The sequence below is a fragment of the Macaca thibetana genome, chromosome 4, assembly GCF_024542745.1.
Source record: "Macaca thibetana thibetana isolate TM-01 chromosome 4, ASM2454274v1, whole genome shotgun sequence".
NCBI classification, from domain to species: domain Eukaryota; kingdom Metazoa; phylum Chordata; class Mammalia; order Primates; family Cercopithecidae; genus Macaca; species Macaca thibetana.
Genome location: NC_065581.1, coordinates 33,968,617 through 33,984,972, shown reverse-complemented (window position 1 = coordinate 33,984,972; position 16,356 = coordinate 33,968,617). Strand labels below are relative to the sequence as shown.

The window sequence follows — 16,356 nt, the reverse complement described above, 5'->3', positions numbered from 1 at the left end:
AAGTGACTCCCTGACTTCTGACCCTGAGGTGACCCCTTGACCTCTCCAACTCTCCACCTTTCTAGCTGCCTTCCTGCTCCCTCTCCTCTCTCGGCATGCTTCCCATTCCCCGTGAGCTCCCCTGGCTCTGGCCCCACCCTGCCCTGCCTCAGCCTTCGCTCCCCAGGCACAGGGAGGGCCATGTGGTGTGGTGCCCCGAGGGCCCTTGGGCATAGGAAATAAATCCTTGAGAAAAACAAAACGAATGCCCACAAGCCCACAGATCCACAGTCCCACACCCTGCAGGCCTGGGCCAGCTGTGTTTGCTTGGGTTCGGGATGGATTGGAGGTCTGACCGTCCCAACCTTGGGAATGGCTGGGCCTCTGAAAACCACAGGTCCCTCTGGGCCACCTTCAGGCTGCTCACACCCGTCTTGTGTTTCAGGGCGTCCGAGGCATGGATGGTCCCCAGGGCCCCAAAGGGAGCTTGGTGAGTGATGGATGGCAGATCCCGCCCCCATTCTTATCCTCTGAGGTCCCTGCCAGCATCCTGTTGGCCACTATTTTGACCCCTGTCTGCTTCCTGCTCTTGCCCTCTTGGCTGTCGCTGCTGGGACTCAGCTCCATGCTCTAAATTTGTTCTGTCCCCATCTCCTTCTGACCTGTGCCTGGTCATCTGTTTCTAGGGACCCCAGGGAGAGCCAGGACCTCCTGGACAACAGGGCACCCCTGGGACCCAGGTGAGTGGTGCCCCTACTCCCTTCCCCAATTTTCATGGCTTCCCTTGGGCTTCCACAATGGGTCAGATGCTGGAAGAATACAGGAAATTAAGGGTCTCAGGCCCTTGTCGCTCATGCTCTGAATGGGGAGGCTGGCTGGAAGACACCCTGGGAGGCCCCTGTGACTTCTCTTTCCCTGTATGTAGGGTCTCCCTGGGCCCCAGGGTGCCATCGGCCCTCATGGAGAGAAGGTAAGTGACTAAGTGATTTGGAGGACAGGGGTTTAGAGTGGGGATGTAGAGAGAACCCTAAATGTCTGCTGGGATTTTGTCTGTGTCCAGACATGACCCTCCTAGTGACCCTGAGCCTCTTTGTCTTCCTGTAGGGTCCTCAAGGGAAGCCAGGGCTCCCTGGCATGCCTGGCTCAGACGGACCCCCGGTGAGTGGGCCCCCACTTCCGAATCCAGTTCCCTTGGCCTTCCGCCCCAGTGCATGACCTCAAAGCTCCTTCAGTGACCCTTGCACTGAAAGGTCACTGGTGGTGCTTGTCCATGGACAGTTGGCTTCACTAGGTCACAGGAAATTTGTGTTGGAAGAAGTGTAGGGAGGGGTACAGAGAGGGTGACAGGGGCCACTGGTCACATTTTCTATCCCTTACTCCCAGGGTCACCCGGGGAAGGAAGGTCCCCCTGGAACCAAAGGAAACCAGGTGAGATCTTCCATGTCTTTAACCCCTGAGGGAATCTCTACCCAGACTCTAGAGCCTCAAAGTCCTCGGGATTTCCTTCTCTCATTATTCATACGGCTCTGCCACATTCTCAATTCCTGTGCCCTGTAACGCTACCCAGACAGCAATGTTGTTACTTCCATTTCTCCCACCCCTGGAGGTCCCCACAGTGACACTCTGAGGCCCCTTTATAAACGCCTCTCTTTTTTCTTCCAGGGTCCCTCTGGACCTCAGGGTCCTCTAGGATACCCAGGACCTCGAGGGGTCAAGGTAACTGACCACCAGGCTGGGAGACAAAGGGCTGTGGTCAGGGGAGCCATATGGGGTCTTAGGAGCTTGGTCCTTCCAACCCACCTCCATCTCCTGATCACTCTACTTCTATCCCCTGTCTAATTCTAGGGTGTGGACGGAATTCGGGGTCTGAAGGGTCATAAGGGTGAGAAGGTGAGCACCATGCCCCCAGCTTCCCAGCACGTCAGTCCTGCCATCTCCTCTCTTCACTGTCTTCCCTCCAGCCTGCCCCGCACTGCCCTCCAGCTCCTGAGCCCCTGCTTCCACCTATGTTCTCGGAATCCCCATTAGAACCCCAGCCCTCTGTCATCTGTGGTGTCCTCTCACCTCTATCTTTCTTAGGGCGAGGATGGCTTTCCAGGGTTCAAAGGTGACATAGGCGTGAAAGGTGACAGGGTGAGTAGAGATTCCACACTGGCCCCAATTCCGTGTCCTACTGAGCCTCCACTCTGGAGACCCCAAGCAACAGTTTATTCTCCTGAGTCTCCAGACTCTGCAGTTCCAGTGCTGTGTTCTCTTGGGAGCCTGACCCCTACAGGATGATAACCCCATGGTCTGTGTCGTGCCTGCCCTCCCATCACTACACTATCCCTGCCTGCCGGCTCCCTGTCCTGCAGTGGCTCCTGGGACCCCTCCAGCCCTCCTCAGCCTCACTGGTGCCCGTTTCTCCTCTGGGCCCAGACCCTACCTCCAGTCCCCGACACTCACCTGTCCTTCCCTCTCACACAGGGCGAGGTTGGAGTCCCTGGTTCCAGGGGAGAGGATGGTCCTGAGGGGCCAAAGGGACGCAGTGGACCGACTGGAGACCCTGGGCCCCCAGGGCTTATGGGCGAGAAGGTGATGGGATGAGGGTTTTGTGCCTGGGTCCTCTGGAGGTGTGGGCACTGGGGTCAGGATGGGCATGGGGGGTGCCCGCAGCTGAAGTCAGCCAGTCAGTTGAAGATGGCCAAGCATTAGTTATACTTCTCTCTGTGTAAATGGCATCTCCCAGCTGCTGATGGGCAGAGGGGATATATAAGAAGTCAGGGAAAAGTCCCTGTCATGAAGAGTTGGATGGAGACGAGGCTTAGAGAGTAGCTGTTGCTTCAAGGCAGAGTGAACATGCGTTCGGACTCCAAGCAGCAGGAGTTCTGAGATGAGAGAGTCTAATAGCAGTGAGGTCTGTGGTCTCCTGAGCTGACTCTCCCCAGCGCTTGCCCTGTGCCAGGTGCTGTGCTGATGCGTCCTGTCTATACTATGAGGTAGGCATGTGACAGCACTGTTTTGCTGAGGTTTTTACGGAGGCACAGGGATGCTTGTTAATTACATGGCCAGTGAAGGGCAGAGCCAGGGGTTATGCCCAGTCAGTCTGGCTTTAGAGTCTCTGCTCCTAAGCCCTGCTCTGCAGCTGCCTGGGCAGGATGAACCCTGGAGCCTCTGGGGAAGGGGGCGTGCACAGGAGTCAGGGTGTGGTGGGCAAAGGGCCTGCAGGGGGACTGGTCTTGGTGGAGCAGGAGTGGGTGCTGGAGTAGATCCCACCTCCCTCGTGGGGTAGATGGAGCTGAGGTTGACAGGTGGGAAGCAGCTAGATCACAGTGACCCTGAAGGACCTGATACCTCTGCAGGCGCAGGGGAGGTGGAATCCCAGCACTAGAATTGGGGAAAATCCACTCGTGAGAAGGAGAGACTACAAGTCAGGCAGCTGCGGGGCAGGCAATGGCGGGCTAGAGGCTGGGCTGTGTGGGGTGCGTTGCTGGGTGGGGGCTGGCCATTATATGTGAGGGTTGAGGTCTCCAGGGGTGGAGCAGCATCTGGATCTCCTCTCACTCCTAACTGCTCCCTGTCCCTCCACAGGGCAAGCTGGGTGTTCCTGGTCTGCCTGGCTATCCTGGACGTCAGGGACCCAAGGTGATGCCGTGCCCCATACGTGCCCCTCTTCCTCTCCCTTCCCTGATCCCTGATTCCAGGAAGCACAGATGCAGGGCAGCGGGGGACCCCAGAGGGAATTTAGCTGACCCCCATTTTATAGATGACGAAAGAGGCCCAGAGAGCAGCAGCGGTTTGTCCAAGGCCACTTAGTTCTTGGCAGAGCTCAGGTCTCCCTCGCCACTGCCTTTGTGGCCTCTCCTGACCCCCTTTGCCCCTTCCTGAACCCTACCTTTCATCACTTCTCAATTTCCCCCCTTCTCTATTCTCACCAGGGGTCCCTAGGATTTCCTGGCTTTCCTGGTGCCAGTGGAGAGAAGGGAGCCCGGGTAAGCTGGGGGATGAGAGCGGGTGAGAAGGGAAGGGCTGGAGAGGTGTAGAGGGGGTCTGTGGGGAGTCTCACGCTGGGTAATGTTCTCTCTGCTTCATTCCCATCAGGGCCTGTCGGGGAAATCAGGGCCTCGGGGAGAACGGGGCCCCACGGTGAGTGCAGGGGAGAGAAACAGGTGGCTCAAGGTCCAGAGGGAGGCATTTGGGTTTTTCTGACAACTCCTCTCCCCTCTGTAGGGTCCACGGGGTCAGCGGGGACCCCGAGGTGCCACTGGGAAGTCTGGAGCTAAGGTGAGTGGTCTCTACAGGGCTCCATCTGCCCCCTGCCCACTCAGCCCCAGCTCTCTGTCAACACCCTGACCTCAGGGACAGCTGGAAAGCAGCTCTTCCCACTCCCTGACTCTGTTTCCCCCCCACAGGGAACATCTGGTGGTGATGGCCCCCATGGGCCCCCTGGAGAGAGGGTGAGTGTGGATCGAGAGTCCCCTTCCCCTGAACTCCCCAGGAAGCCTGGGTGAGCCAGCTCCCTCCTCACCCCAGGGAGGAAGCTGAGTTCCACCACTCAGCCCCTGCCCCTATTCTCCTGACTTCCACCACCTCTGTCTCTAGGGCCTCCCTGGACCTCAGGGTCCCAATGGGTTTCCTGGACCCAAAGGACCCCCGGTAAGTTGACCCTGAGCTCTGACCCACCTCGCTTCTCTGAGTCCTTCTTCCCTGCCCCCTTTCCAACCGAGAGTTCACCTGACACCTGAACCCCTTCCAGGGCCCCCCTGGGAAGGACGGGCTGCCGGGACACCCAGGCCAGAGAGGAGAAGTGGTGAGTGATGCTCCTGGCTACCCATTCTTGGGGGGCTCCCTCAGACCCTTTAACCCCAGAGCTGTCTGGAAAGTCCACAGGGACGTTCTCTTGGCAGAGTGGAGCCTGCCCTGGTGCTGCTCAGACCCAGGGCCCAGGGCTTGGTGTGATCCTGCCTGGGATCCCTCCTCCTGGGAATCTGGCCCACAGCACCCACACCTGCTTTCACTGCATTCTCCTCTCTTCCTCGCCTAGGGTTTCCAAGGGAAGACCGGCCCCTCTGGTCCTCCAGGAGTGGTGGGACCTCAGGTACGTTTGTCCCTAGGAGAGAATGGACCCCAGACCCTAGCATTAGTCTGTCTGCCCCTCTTCTCTCGGTCACACATCCCTGCCCCTGGTCCGCCTGACCCAGACTCCTGGGGCTGGGGTCAATGGTGGGGGCTGGGATTTCAGGCAGGGGTCCTGAGCTTCAGTCTGTTTTGGGGTACATTCTCATCGTCTTGTCCCCCAGGAGAGGCAGTTCCCCGACAGAGACACAAGGTGGTGTAGTTACTCCACACGGGGCAGGAAAAAACCCAGCAGTGGCCCAGGAATGCCGGGGAATTTCCCGGGGGCTTTGGGGCAGGGATAAAGGGGTTCTGGAGGAGTGTTTTAGGGTGGCCAGGTTGGGCTCTTTTGGCAGACAGTGGGATGAAGGGCCTGAGACCGGGAACTCTCTCTGCCTTTGTCTAGGGAGCAGCAGGAGAAACCGGCCCTATGGGGGAGAGAGGCCACCCAGGCCCCCCAGGGCCCCCTGGAGAGCAGGGACTACCTGGGACAGCTGGAAAAGAAGGAACAAAGGTCAGTGAGGGGCCAGGCAGAGGGGAGGTTGGGGAACTGGGGATTGAGGTGCTGAAAGGAACAGGGAATTGGCGATTTGAGGGGGGCTCGAGAGCTCTCTGTTTAATCTGGGAGCGTGGCTGTGGCTCATCACCACTCTTTTCCTTTTAGGGTGACCCTGGTCCCCCTGGGGCCCCAGGGAAGGATGGTCCTGCTGGTCTGAGGGGATTCCCAGGAGAGAGAGGCCTCCCAGGCACTGCTGTGAGTGTGACTCCCAGACCCCTGCCTGTCACAAGCACCAAGCGTCCTGAGTCCCCTCCCTGACCCGGACCCCCTCCATGTCACTCCCCACTTGCATCTTTTGGAACCTGTCTTCCCTCCCCAGCCCTTACCCTTCTCTTTCCATGAAGTCTCATCGTCCCCAAATGTTTGGTTCCTAGGGTGGACCTGGTCTGAAGGGGAATGAAGGTCCGTCTGGCCCCCCTGGCCCTGCAGTGAGTCTGGGGTTCCAGGGGGGAGGTGGTAGAAAGGACCCAGGAAAGGGGTGGGTGAGGAAGGGTAGGAGTGGCATTCCAATACCACCAGGGGCTGTGGGGCTGTGCGGCTGGGCAGAGGCTGTCCAGGGACAGCCAGAATGCGTCTGATTTTGGGATCTTCTGGGAATTTTGGTCTGAGGTTCTCTGGTATGGGCAAACTGGGGTCTCCTTCCTGGGGGTCTGACTCATCTGTTCTCTCAGGGCTCCCCTGGGGAACGAGGTGCAGCAGGATCAGGGGGACCCATTGGTCCGCCAGGACGCCCAGGCCCGCAGGGTCCCCCTGGAGCCGCAGGAGAGAAAGGCGTCCCGGTGAGTGTGGGGGTCCTGGGGAGGGGCTCTGGGGAGGGGTCTGGGAGCCTAGGGTTGATGGGCTATGACAAGTTTCCTGTGGGGTGTTTAAGGGTGAGGGTCACCTCCAGGCTATGACTCCTTCGTCCTGTCCCACAGGGTGAGAAGGGCCCCACTGGCCCGACTGGCCGAGACGGGGTGCAGGGTCCTGTGGGGCTTCCTGGTCCTGCTGGGCCTCCAGGTGTGGCTGGAGAGGATGGAGACAAGGTGAGGGACCCCACAGACCCCTACAATCTTCTCTCCAGATGAGATGGCTGACCTGGGCATGACCCCTGGCCCCTGTCATGTCATCCTTCCCACTCTACCTATCACCTTTCTCTAATATCTTGTCTGTCTTCTCCTCCCAGGGTGAGGTGGGGGACCCTGGACAGAAGGGCACCAAAGGGAACAAGGGTGAACATGTAAGTGTCCATGACCTTGACTTCTGATCTCCTGGCCTTTAACCTCATTCCCACCTGATCTCTCTCCCTGTTTTGGTGTCTCTGACTCTCTTCTCTCACCCAGGGCCCTCCTGGACCCCCTGGACCCATTGGTCCTGTGGGGCAGCCTGGAGCAGCGGTGAGTGACCCCTCCACCCCCACCAAAGGCCCAGCAGCCTCTGGTCCTCCCTCAGCTCCCCCTCTGCCCTTGGGGCTGGGAGTGGGAGCAGGGGCTCTGGGCATGGCACCCAGCTCTGTGTGGTATTTGTGGATAGAGAACACCTGACCCATGACCTATCCCTGTGTCCTTGTCTCTGCTTTCCCTCCACCTGCAGGGAGCAGATGGGGAGCCTGGAGCTCGGGGACCCCAGGGACACTTTGGAGCCAAAGGCGATGAAGGAACAAGAGGATTCAATGGGCCCCCAGGACCCATTGGCCTACAGGTGTGTTGGGGGATAGGGACAGGGGCTGAGAGGTGGGGTCAGGATGGGGTGATGTTTGCCCCAGACCCTGCCAGCAGCCTGCTGATGAGGACTGGTGGGCATGTGGGGTCTGAGGGGAGGGGACTGTGGGGCCTATCTGCCTAGGGTTGTGCTTTGAGTGGGGTGGTCACCTGGGCCCATGTTTTGTATACCTGCACAGGGTTTGCCGGGCCCCTCTGGGGAGAAGGGAGAAACAGGAGATGTGGGTCCTATGGTGAGTGTGACCCCTACTGACCCTAGCCCCCATACTAGTCACCCCTCTCCCTGGCCAGCCCTCACCCCACACCCCACTGCCGACTCCCTGGCCTGGCTGCTCGTCCTCCTCTCTCCACCACTTATGCTCAGCCGTCTCACTTCCCTTCCCCATCTGTGGTGTGTCTCTTTCCCCCCAGGGACCACCTGGCCCCCCAGGACCTCGAGGTCCAGCTGGACCCAATGGCGCTGATGTGAGTCATCTCAGCCCCTGTCCCTTCAGATCAATGTGTCTGGTCCTCTGCCTCCCTTTCCCAGACCATAAACTCTAGTATCGTCTCAGGGGCCAAGAGAAGCCCTTACTCCTGGGAGGCCTCCACTGCCTCACTGCTGTGACCTTGGGCTGCTCATCTGGGACTTTGCCCCTGAAATGGCACCTCCTTCCTAAGCAATGACACCTATTTCTGTTCCTCTTCCAGGGCCCACAAGGCCCCCCGGGAGGTGTTGGGAACCTGGGTCCCCCTGGAGAGAAGGTAACTGGGAAGGGGGTGAACGGAGCAGTCATGGAAGTCGGGGATGAGAGTTGGATTTCTGCCAATTTTGGTTGGGGAGACAAAAGAGAATGAGATGTGGGGAATATCAGAATTGTTTGGCCAGGGAAGGAGAGGAGGTTTTTGACTCTAATCTCTTTGCAGGGGGAACCAGGAGAGTCAGGATCTCCAGGGATCCAGGGCGAGCCAGGTGTCAAGGTGAGTGACAGCTCCAAGGCCCTACTCCCCAATCCCCCTCACCCGCCTCAACCCTGCCTCTAGTTTTCCTGTGACCTCCTTGAGCTGGAACTCCTCTGCAGCAAGAGTCTCTGCTCCCTGCCATCCTCTGTGAGGCCTGATCCCTGGTCTGAGTGAGCCCTTCTTCCCCTTCCTCGAAGGGAAGGGGACCAGGGGATTCCCCTTATAGGCTTGACTTTCTGTGTGTGTCCCATTGTCACTGAGGGGAGTAGGGGATGGCTGAAGGTGTCTCGGAAGCAGAGGCTGCAGCCCTGACCTTCAAGACCCCCTGGGCCATCTGTGTCCTCCGCTTGTTCTGCAGGGTCCACGCGGGGAACGTGGAGAAAAAGGAGAGTCGGGGCAGCCCGGAGAGCCAGGACCACCAGGGCCTAAAGGCCCCACAGGCGATGACGGCCCCAAAGGGAACCCTGTGAGTTTGGGGCGGTGGGGATGGAGTCCTGTCAGGCCCTGTGAACGACAGACCTGGGAATATGGGTGTGTGTGAGGGAGGATCTTGGAGTGTGGGGAGCCCAGGATTCGGGGGGATGCTCTGGAAACGGGGCATCTGGAGGGATGCATGGGGTCTAGGATCCAGAGAGAAAGTGAGAGATGCCCTGCAGTTAACACCCTGAGGCATTAAACAACACGCAGTGCACGCGGTGGGGAGAGGGGTGCAGAGGCCTCTTCCTGGGGGGTACGGGTGGACACTGCCTCTAGAGGGCAGTGGCATGTGCCTGTGGGCATCTGTGCTGGGTGGGCTCAGGGAGCTGTGACCCTGACTCTTATTCTCCCTCTGGATCAGGGTCCCGTTGGTTTTCCTGGTGACCCTGGCCCCCCTGGAGAAGGTGGCCCTCGGGTGAGTCTTACTCAGAGAGGGGAAGGGGCAAAAAGGGTGGGGCTTCTATGGGGGGGCCTCTGTGTGGCCGCTGGGCTTGGGTATTGGGAAGCTGGGGTTATGGCAGGGCAGGCAAGGGGATGGAGGATTGACCGTTTTGGGGGTGATGCCAGCCAGGTTGGGGGCCCATCTCTGACCTTGCTTCACCTCTGCAGGGCCAGGATGGTGCTAAGGGTGACCGAGGCGAGGATGGTGAGCCAGGACAGCCTGTGAGTGACTGGTGACCCCACAACCCCCCTGAGCCCAAGCCTCATCCCCTTTACCCCTCTTCTGTGCCCCACTCCTGAGGGGCTGAGGAGTCCCTTGGCTGGAGGATAAACACTCAGCTACCCCAATTCCTCTCTCCCTAGGGATCCCCTGGTCCCACTGGGGAGAATGGACCCCCAGGGCCACTTGGAAAGCGGGTGAGTGAGGTGGACCCCTGAGACCTCGGGAGGCAGTCCCTGGGCTGTGTGGATGGAGGCTGGGCAATGGCAGGTGGGACGGGCGGGGAGGTGCCTGGTGTCTGCATTGCCCTGGCTGGGTGTGTGGGCAGGAGCCGGTGGGTTTAAGGGTGTGCAGTATCTCATTGCCCTGGGCAGAGTGTGCGGGCAGGAACTGGTGGGTTGATTGATGTGTGGTGTCTTGGGCATGTTCGTTCCTGGGTTCTAGTGTGTATGTTCTCACCAGGGGGAGTGGTGGTTACTGACAAAGCAGAATGGAAACTGGAGGAGGGGCTGGCTGGCTTTTCTGTGGGCCAGGGGTGAACGTTTTTAGTTGCTGGGACAGGAGACGGGCCACCAGGTAGGGTGTGGGCAAGTGACTCTTCACAAATGTACAGACTACCCAGTATCTTCACAGCTGTCACAGCTGCATCTGTTCGCACATCTGTGAATCAGCCCTCTGTGTGTGTCCCTGTGCACGCACGTGTGTGTGTGTGCGTGTGTATGTGTGTGTCCAGGACAGGAAGGGGAAAGAGTTGAGCCTGGCTGCCCATGGCCTCATGTGCTCTTCCTTCCCGCTCCATCTGCAGGGTCCTGCCGGCTCGCCTGGTCCCGAGGGGCGACAAGGAGGGAAGGGAGCCAAGGTGAGGGAAAGGCCGCCCTGGTGCTGGAGCATCCGCTCCACCTCCCACCCCTCAGATGCCTCTGTCCCCAGATGCCTACCCCATGTCCACCTCTCCCATGTTGGGCCCTTTTGGGGAGAGGCGTTCCCTATACTTGTTCCTGCGCTAGGGGGTCCTAGAGTTTGGCCCTTCCTCCCTGCCTCACACCTTCCACCTTGGACCCTCTGCCCCCTGCCCACACCCCACTCCTCTGCCCTTCAGGACATATTCCTTGTGTGTGTTTCAGGGAGATCCTGGTGCTGTAGGTGCCCCGGGGAAGACAGGCCCGGTGGGTCCTGCCGGTCCAGCAGGGAAACCTGGCCCTGATGGTCTGAGGGGGCTCCCAGGCTCAGTGGTAAGTCACCGTAGGGAAGGGCTGGGCTGGGGTGGGAGTGAGGAGCCATGGGAGGAGTGCAGTGTGGGGATGCTCCTCCTGACCCCTGTGGTCCCCTCAAATCTTCAGGGTCAGCAAGGCCGACCTGGAGCTACAGGCCAGGCTGGGCCCCCAGGTCCTGTGGTGAGTGACTGGGATAGGGCTGGGTGAGGGGTGAGGGCGCTGCCCTGGGACAGAGCTGAAGCCCTGGAGGAAGTGGAGACTGTTGGGGAGAACTTGGTCCCACCTCTCCCTTGTGGGCCAGGGGTGAACCTTTTTAGTTGCTGGGACAGGAGACGGGCCACCAGGTAGGGTGTGGGCAAGTGGCTCTTCACAAATGTACAGAGAGTGATTTCCCATCTCTCCACAGGGACCCCCAGGGCTGCCTGGTCTCCGGGGCGATGCTGGAGCCAAGGGAGAGAAGGTGAGTGACAGACACATGGCCAGGTGTCTCTCCCATCACCCTTGACCCTGAAACCTGTGGGACTCGAGTGCCCACTGCTCTGCTTCAGGCCTCCAGCAGCCAGTCCCAGGGGGTCCCTGCTCAGTGAGGGCCACTCACGGACCCTGTGCCCGGCTCCCACTCCGTGTCTTCTTGGCCCTTCTCCCCATCCACATGACTCCTCTTTGCATTCTCTTGACTGCCTGCACCCTTCTCTAGGGCCACCCAGGTCTCATTGGACTGATTGGGCCCCCGGGTGAGCAGGGAGAGAAGGGAGATCGGGGACTTCCTGGGCCTCAGGGCTCCCCTGGGCAGAAGGGCGAGACGGTGAGTAGAGGGCATGGTCCTGGAAGTTGTGGGGGTTGAGAGTGGGGTGGAGAGGGGTGGAGCTGGAGTTGGGACTCAGCTGTGGGTGAGCGAGCAGATGCTCAGGAGGGTGTGGGAGGAGGACCCAGTTGAACCAGACCCTACCCTTCCTAGGGTATCCCAGGAGCATCCGGCCCCATTGGTCCTGGAGGCCCCCCTGGCCTCCCGGTGAGTACTGCCTCTGTTCCTCCACCAAATCCCCTAAACCCCTCTGCTGCCTGCCCATGGCCTCCCAGTGACTTCCACGGAACCACCAGCCTAACAAGCATAGTCCTCAGAGTCCCCCATTTGTCCTGTCACCCCCAGTCCCTCCTCCCCATACCTCCAGGGCTGTGAATGTCCTGGTATCCCCACAGGACTGCTCCTCCTGTAGTAACCCAAGGCTCCTGTGAACTTGGGACCTTGCCTCCCCGCTCCTCTGAGTCCTGACCTTCCCCTGCAGTGACTGTCTCTTTCTTGTTCCTCATTTCACAGGGACCTGCTGGCCCCAAAGGAGCCAAAGGAGCCACAGTGAGTGACCCCCTTCAGCTCTGACCTTTGCCCCACCCCCCTCTGGACTTGATGATGTTTCTCCAGGGCAAATAGACTCCCCCCAAGGAGCCCCTTAATCCCAGCCAGGAGGCTGATTTGATCCTTCTGTGACCTTGATCCATACTTGACCTCTTGACCCCTCCATGACCTCATTTATTCCTTGTCAGGGCCCAGCCGGACCCAAGGGAGAGAAGGGTGTGCAGGGCCCTCCAGGACACCCGGTGAGTGAGGAATGGGGGCTGCTCCCAGGGCCATCCCCTTCTGCTCCATTGCTGCCATACTTCACCCTCACCCTAACCTCGTCTCTTGCCCTCTCCATCTGTCCCTGCACCCAGGGTCCCCCGGGCGAGGTGATCCAGCCACTGCCCATCCAGATGCCCAAGAAGACTCGGCGCTCGGTGGATGGAAGCCGCCTGATGCAGGAAGATGAGGCCATACCGACCGGGGGAGCCCCCGGCAGTCCTGGGGGGCTGGAGGAGATCTTTGGCTCACTCGACTCCCTACGGGAGGAGATCGAGCAGATGAGGCGGCCGACGGGGACCCAGGACAGCCCTGCTCGCACCTGCCAGGACCTAAAGCTGTGCCACCCAGAGCTGCCTGATGGTCAGTGCCAGCCTCAGGGTGCACAAACATCTCCCCCACAGCATGGGTACCGAACAAGCAGAATGGATGCTGGGGGAGTCCTGGAGAAGGTGTTGGATTGAGGGTGAGGGCTGAGGGGCTGGGAACTGCAGCTATTTACCAACCAGATCAGAAGTATCCCAATACTTGAGCAACTGATCTGGGTCAGTATGTACCAGTTGGTTATCAGCCCAGTGTCTGCAACAGCAGATAAATATACATCTGTGCACACACCTGTTTGCACCTGAACAGATGAATCTATATGATCGCCTGCAACCACATGTTGTCCCAGTATAAGGCTGTCCATACTCGGACCTCCTCCAGTCAGAGGGTCTGGGGTTACTGTTGGGGGCAGAGGTGTCACATGATGAAAGTGGGCTGCAGCGGTAGGATGGGCTATATTCTAGGGTTCTGGGAGGGAGGAGGACCAGGAGACTAAGAGCATGATGGGGAGGGCTGGGAGGGAAGAGGGAATGTGGGGGCAAAGAGCATCTTGGAGCCTGGACCTGGGTGGCCCTGACCTCCCCTCTCCGTCACCCAACAGGAGAGTACTGGGTCGACCCCAACCAGGGCTGTGCTCGGGATGCCTTCCGAGTTTTCTGCAACTTCACAGCAGGGGGTGAGACCTGTGTGACGCCCAGGGATGATGTCACGCAGGTGAGAGCTGGCCCCTGGCTGCCCCTCCCCTGCCCCATAGTGCATCCCCTCAGGGCCTAGTGGTTTCTGGGTTTTGGTGACAGTCTTCTGGCTATTGCCCCCCATGGAGCCTGCCACCCCTTCTCCACTTCTTAGCTTTTTCTTCGTTTCCTTCTCACCGGTCCTCTGATGTTCACTTTGCCTTTCGTGTACCCCCAGTCTCCTGGCTCCCACTCAGCCCCTCATTTCTTTCCCAGCCCTTGCCTTCCAGCCATTCCCTGCTTATGACTCTGGCTCAGCTGTCCTGGTGCTGTAGATGCTCCTGAGGCCCGTCTCTGTCTCCCCCTGACACCAGCCCTCTCTCTCCTTCCAGTTCTCTTACGTGGACTCAGAGGGTTCCCCAGTGGGTGTGGTCCAGCTCACCTTCCTGCGGCTGCTCAGTGTCTCAGCCCACCAGGACATCTCCTACCCCTGCTCTGGAGCAGCCCGCAACGGTCCCCTGAGACTCCGCGGGGCCAATGAGGATGAGCTGAGCCCGGAGACCAGCCCCTATGTCAAAGAATTCAGAGATGGCTGCCAGGTGGGAATAGGAAGAGCTGGGTGGGGGACTGATCTCAGACTCAGGCTGGAGGAAGGAGGTGGGAAGACCCCTTGGGCAGGGCACCCAGGGAGAGCAGGGAGGAGTCTTGTCCTGCTGGATTGTCGGGGATGCCTGAGGGAGCTCAAAAGCCAGTGAGCAGGGTGGAAAAGATGGAAGCCATCAGGTGAGGGTCATTTGGGTACACATACCAGCGTCACACAAGGTAATGCAGACATGTACACAGACTGGCACATGGCTGCCCAGCAGAGGCACACGGTGGGGAAGAAGCAAGCACACACGCATGGGCACACAGACACTCCCAATCTGTACATCCTGAGTCACCCTGATGTGGCCAAGGTGCTCAGAGGAGAGGTGAGCCTGGGCCCCTACCCAGCTCACCCTTTCTTCCCTGTCTCCCCCTGAAGACACAGCAAGGCCGGACGGTGCTGGAGGTGCGAACGCCTGTGCTGGAGCAGCTGCCGGTGCTGGATGCCTCCTTCTCAGACCTGGGAACCCCACCGAGGCGGGGAGGGGTGCTGCTGGGGCCTGTCTGCTTCATGGGATAGGACCTTCTCTGTCTGATCCTGTCCATCGGAACCAGGCCCACCTGGAATCCCACAACATCAGCTCTGTGCCACCTCCCAAGAGGGCTCCTCACCATCTAGGGAGCCTTGGGCCAGGGCACCGAGAGCCCTTAGTCAGGGGCAGGCCAGGGGAGGGGTGAAGTGGTTGCCCGGACACCCCACGGGAGGAGTGGCATCTGGGGCTCTTGGCCCTCCCACCTGGAGCCTGTGACCCGTTAGAGAGCTGAGACCCTTATTTAAAACTCACCTCCCAATCGCCTCAAACAAATGGAAGAGAAGAGAAAGGACACGGTGTATTTTGTATTTAAAAGTAATTATATTAATTATTTAAAGCGTGGAAAGCAAAATAACAAAAAAGAGAAATGCCCACAAAAATCAGCAGATGTTGGAGATAGGGCTCTCGGGGGTGGGCTCCGGCACCCACATCCTTGTGTCAGGACTTTCCTCAGTGACTGTGTGGGGGGGGTTTCAGGGCTGAACCCTCCCTCCCACCTCACCTGTCACACCCACTGTGAAAGTTGGAATATGTGGTCTCCCTGGCCTCAGGGCTCTGACTCTGCCAGGGTGGGGCTCTCTAACCCACGGGTGTTGGCTGCCTGGCCCATGTGCACACTGTCTCTTCCACTTGGTCTGGGTCTGGCAGGCACTGCCTGCTACTTGAGGGCCAGGATGCTCCCCCAGGGAAGAAACGGAATAGTGTGGGGTGTGTGCAGGGCTGCATCCAGCAGATGGCTGGAATATTAAAATTCTTCTATATTGGCTGGTAAATTGCCATGGCCCTGAGCCACTGAGTATGTTCATTGCCACCTCTGTCCCTCCCCTGGGAACCCCTCCCCTTCCCTGATCCTGAAATTAAAGGGTTAATGTGTGGCATATGGAAGGGACTCCCAGGACCCTGTGCTCAGTGTCCATGCTGACTGATGGTTAAATAATGTGATTGTTTCCTCCCAGGTGTCTGTGTCACTGCTCGTGTTGTTATTTCAGTCTCCCCCAACACCCATCTGATATTCCCTCTCCCCAGCTAAGTGGTTACCAGAATCGTATGGCTTAATCCAGATACCCTGCAAGCCCTGCCCAGCTGGGGTGTCAGGGCCCAGAGTTTACAAAGCCTGGGTGACTAGCATAAAATTACAAATGACGCCCCAGGGACACCAGGTAGGGGTTTCGGGTCCCTGTGGCCCCAGGTTCTGACATCGGTGTGCAGTTGCTTCTGGGTGAGGGCGGGCCTGTGCTCCAGAAGGAGCCTTACATAGCCCAGTCTAATCTCTGTAAATGGGGAGGCTGAGGCCCACTTTCAAGAAGACATTTACTGCATCTGTACCTCTGGTCACCTGATGCCTCCCCATCAGGCTTGTGCTGTGCTGTCATGAAGACCAGGACTGTGGCCAGGCCCTCTACACTCGCATGTAGTCACGTGCACACTCCTTGAGTCTTTGTGTTGGGTGGAGATGCACAGTCCCTGCTGTGTCCCCCGACTCTTGACTGACCCCCACTTTCCTAGCCTCCCTCTCCTGGGCACTCAGAAGCTCTGCTCCCTCCGGGTTAGGTGTCCAAGAAGGCCTCTCTTCCAAGGCTGGCCGCGCAGTCGGGACCCCCTAGCTGGCACCCATGGGGCTTCACATTCCCAAGCAGCATTGCCTGGCTCCTGCCCGTCAGGGCGCTGCATTAAAACGTGTTCCAGGGCCTCATCCCACCTGGGACGCCGCTTCCTCGCGGGCGCCAGGCTCGCGGGTGCGTGCCTTTGTGTCCCGGTTTCGCATCGGCAGCCTCGGGGAGGGCCCGGCGGGGGTGCCCTTCACCCTGAGCCCACGCCCGGGTAGGCTGCGCCCCCGCCCCTCCTCCTCGTACTTCTTCCTCCCAGCGTGTCCCCGACAGCATCGGCTTGGCCGTCCCGGTCCCAACTCATTCTCGATCGCAGGAAGCCCCACGTGGGC

General features: G+C 59.3%; 3 protein-coding genes across 6 annotated transcripts in view; 1 reads left to right on the top strand and 2 right to left on the bottom strand.

The window, feature by feature from the left end:
* The window catches only part of RPS18 (ribosomal protein S18), a 111,627-nt gene extending 100,001 nt beyond the window's left edge, over positions 1-11,626 (bottom strand). The window contains exon 1 of one of the 3 annotated variants that reach the window (XM_050787870.1): positions 11,623-11,626. The gene's annotated coding sequence lies outside the window, so the exon portion shown is untranslated. Of the gene's footprint in view, positions 1-3,873; positions 3,878-6,044; positions 6,049-11,622 lie in introns of those variants that run through there. The other 2 variants (XM_050787866.1, XM_050787869.1) reach the window with 2 other exon arrangements.
* Positions 1-13,609, bottom strand: part of SLC39A7 (solute carrier family 39 member 7) — a 40,143-nt gene extending 26,534 nt beyond the window's left edge. The window contains exon 1 of the mRNA XM_050787694.1: positions 13,600-13,609. The gene's annotated coding sequence lies outside the window, so the exon portion shown is untranslated. The remainder of the gene's footprint in view (positions 1-13,599) is intronic.
* The window catches only part of LOC126952708 (collagen alpha-2(XI) chain), a 30,437-nt gene extending 15,065 nt beyond the window's left edge, over positions 1-15,372 (top strand). For both annotated transcript variants that reach the window (XM_050787540.1, XM_050787541.1), the window contains 45 exons: positions 425-469; positions 666-719; positions 905-949; positions 1,084-1,137; positions 1,363-1,407; positions 1,642-1,695; positions 1,825-1,869; positions 2,059-2,112; positions 2,446-2,553; positions 3,550-3,603; positions 3,897-3,950; positions 4,060-4,104; positions 4,189-4,242; positions 4,371-4,415; positions 4,561-4,614; positions 4,715-4,768; positions 5,003-5,056; positions 5,480-5,587; positions 5,738-5,827; positions 6,007-6,060; positions 6,304-6,411; positions 6,550-6,657; positions 6,798-6,851; positions 6,955-7,008; positions 7,205-7,312; positions 7,512-7,565; positions 7,744-7,797; positions 8,023-8,076; positions 8,239-8,292; positions 8,633-8,740; positions 9,113-9,166; positions 9,361-9,414; positions 9,556-9,609; positions 10,218-10,271; positions 10,537-10,644; positions 10,753-10,806; positions 11,033-11,086; positions 11,324-11,431; positions 11,585-11,638; positions 11,945-11,980; positions 12,169-12,222; positions 12,337-12,604; positions 13,167-13,279; positions 13,632-13,838; positions 14,264-15,372. In XM_050787540.1, the coding sequence (XP_050643497.1) occupies positions 425-469; positions 666-719; positions 905-949; positions 1,084-1,137; positions 1,363-1,407; positions 1,642-1,695; positions 1,825-1,869; positions 2,059-2,112; positions 2,446-2,553; positions 3,550-3,603; positions 3,897-3,950; positions 4,060-4,104; positions 4,189-4,242; positions 4,371-4,415; positions 4,561-4,614; positions 4,715-4,768; positions 5,003-5,056; positions 5,480-5,587; positions 5,738-5,827; positions 6,007-6,060; positions 6,304-6,411; positions 6,550-6,657; positions 6,798-6,851; positions 6,955-7,008; positions 7,205-7,312; positions 7,512-7,565; positions 7,744-7,797; positions 8,023-8,076; positions 8,239-8,292; positions 8,633-8,740; positions 9,113-9,166; positions 9,361-9,414; positions 9,556-9,609; positions 10,218-10,271; positions 10,537-10,644; positions 10,753-10,806; positions 11,033-11,086; positions 11,324-11,431; positions 11,585-11,638; positions 11,945-11,980; positions 12,169-12,222; positions 12,337-12,604; positions 13,167-13,279; positions 13,632-13,838; positions 14,264-14,404 (3,339 nt within the window). In that variant the 3' untranslated portion in view covers positions 14,405-15,372. The remainder of the gene's footprint in view (positions 1-424; positions 470-665; positions 720-904; positions 950-1,083; positions 1,138-1,362; positions 1,408-1,641; positions 1,696-1,824; positions 1,870-2,058; positions 2,113-2,445; positions 2,554-3,549; positions 3,604-3,896; positions 3,951-4,059; positions 4,105-4,188; positions 4,243-4,370; positions 4,416-4,560; positions 4,615-4,714; positions 4,769-5,002; positions 5,057-5,479; positions 5,588-5,737; positions 5,828-6,006; positions 6,061-6,303; positions 6,412-6,549; positions 6,658-6,797; positions 6,852-6,954; positions 7,009-7,204; positions 7,313-7,511; positions 7,566-7,743; positions 7,798-8,022; positions 8,077-8,238; positions 8,293-8,632; positions 8,741-9,112; positions 9,167-9,360; positions 9,415-9,555; positions 9,610-10,217; positions 10,272-10,536; positions 10,645-10,752; positions 10,807-11,032; positions 11,087-11,323; positions 11,432-11,584; positions 11,639-11,944; positions 11,981-12,168; positions 12,223-12,336; positions 12,605-13,166; positions 13,280-13,631; positions 13,839-14,263) is intronic.
* Positions 15,373-16,356: the final 984 nt, after the last annotated feature.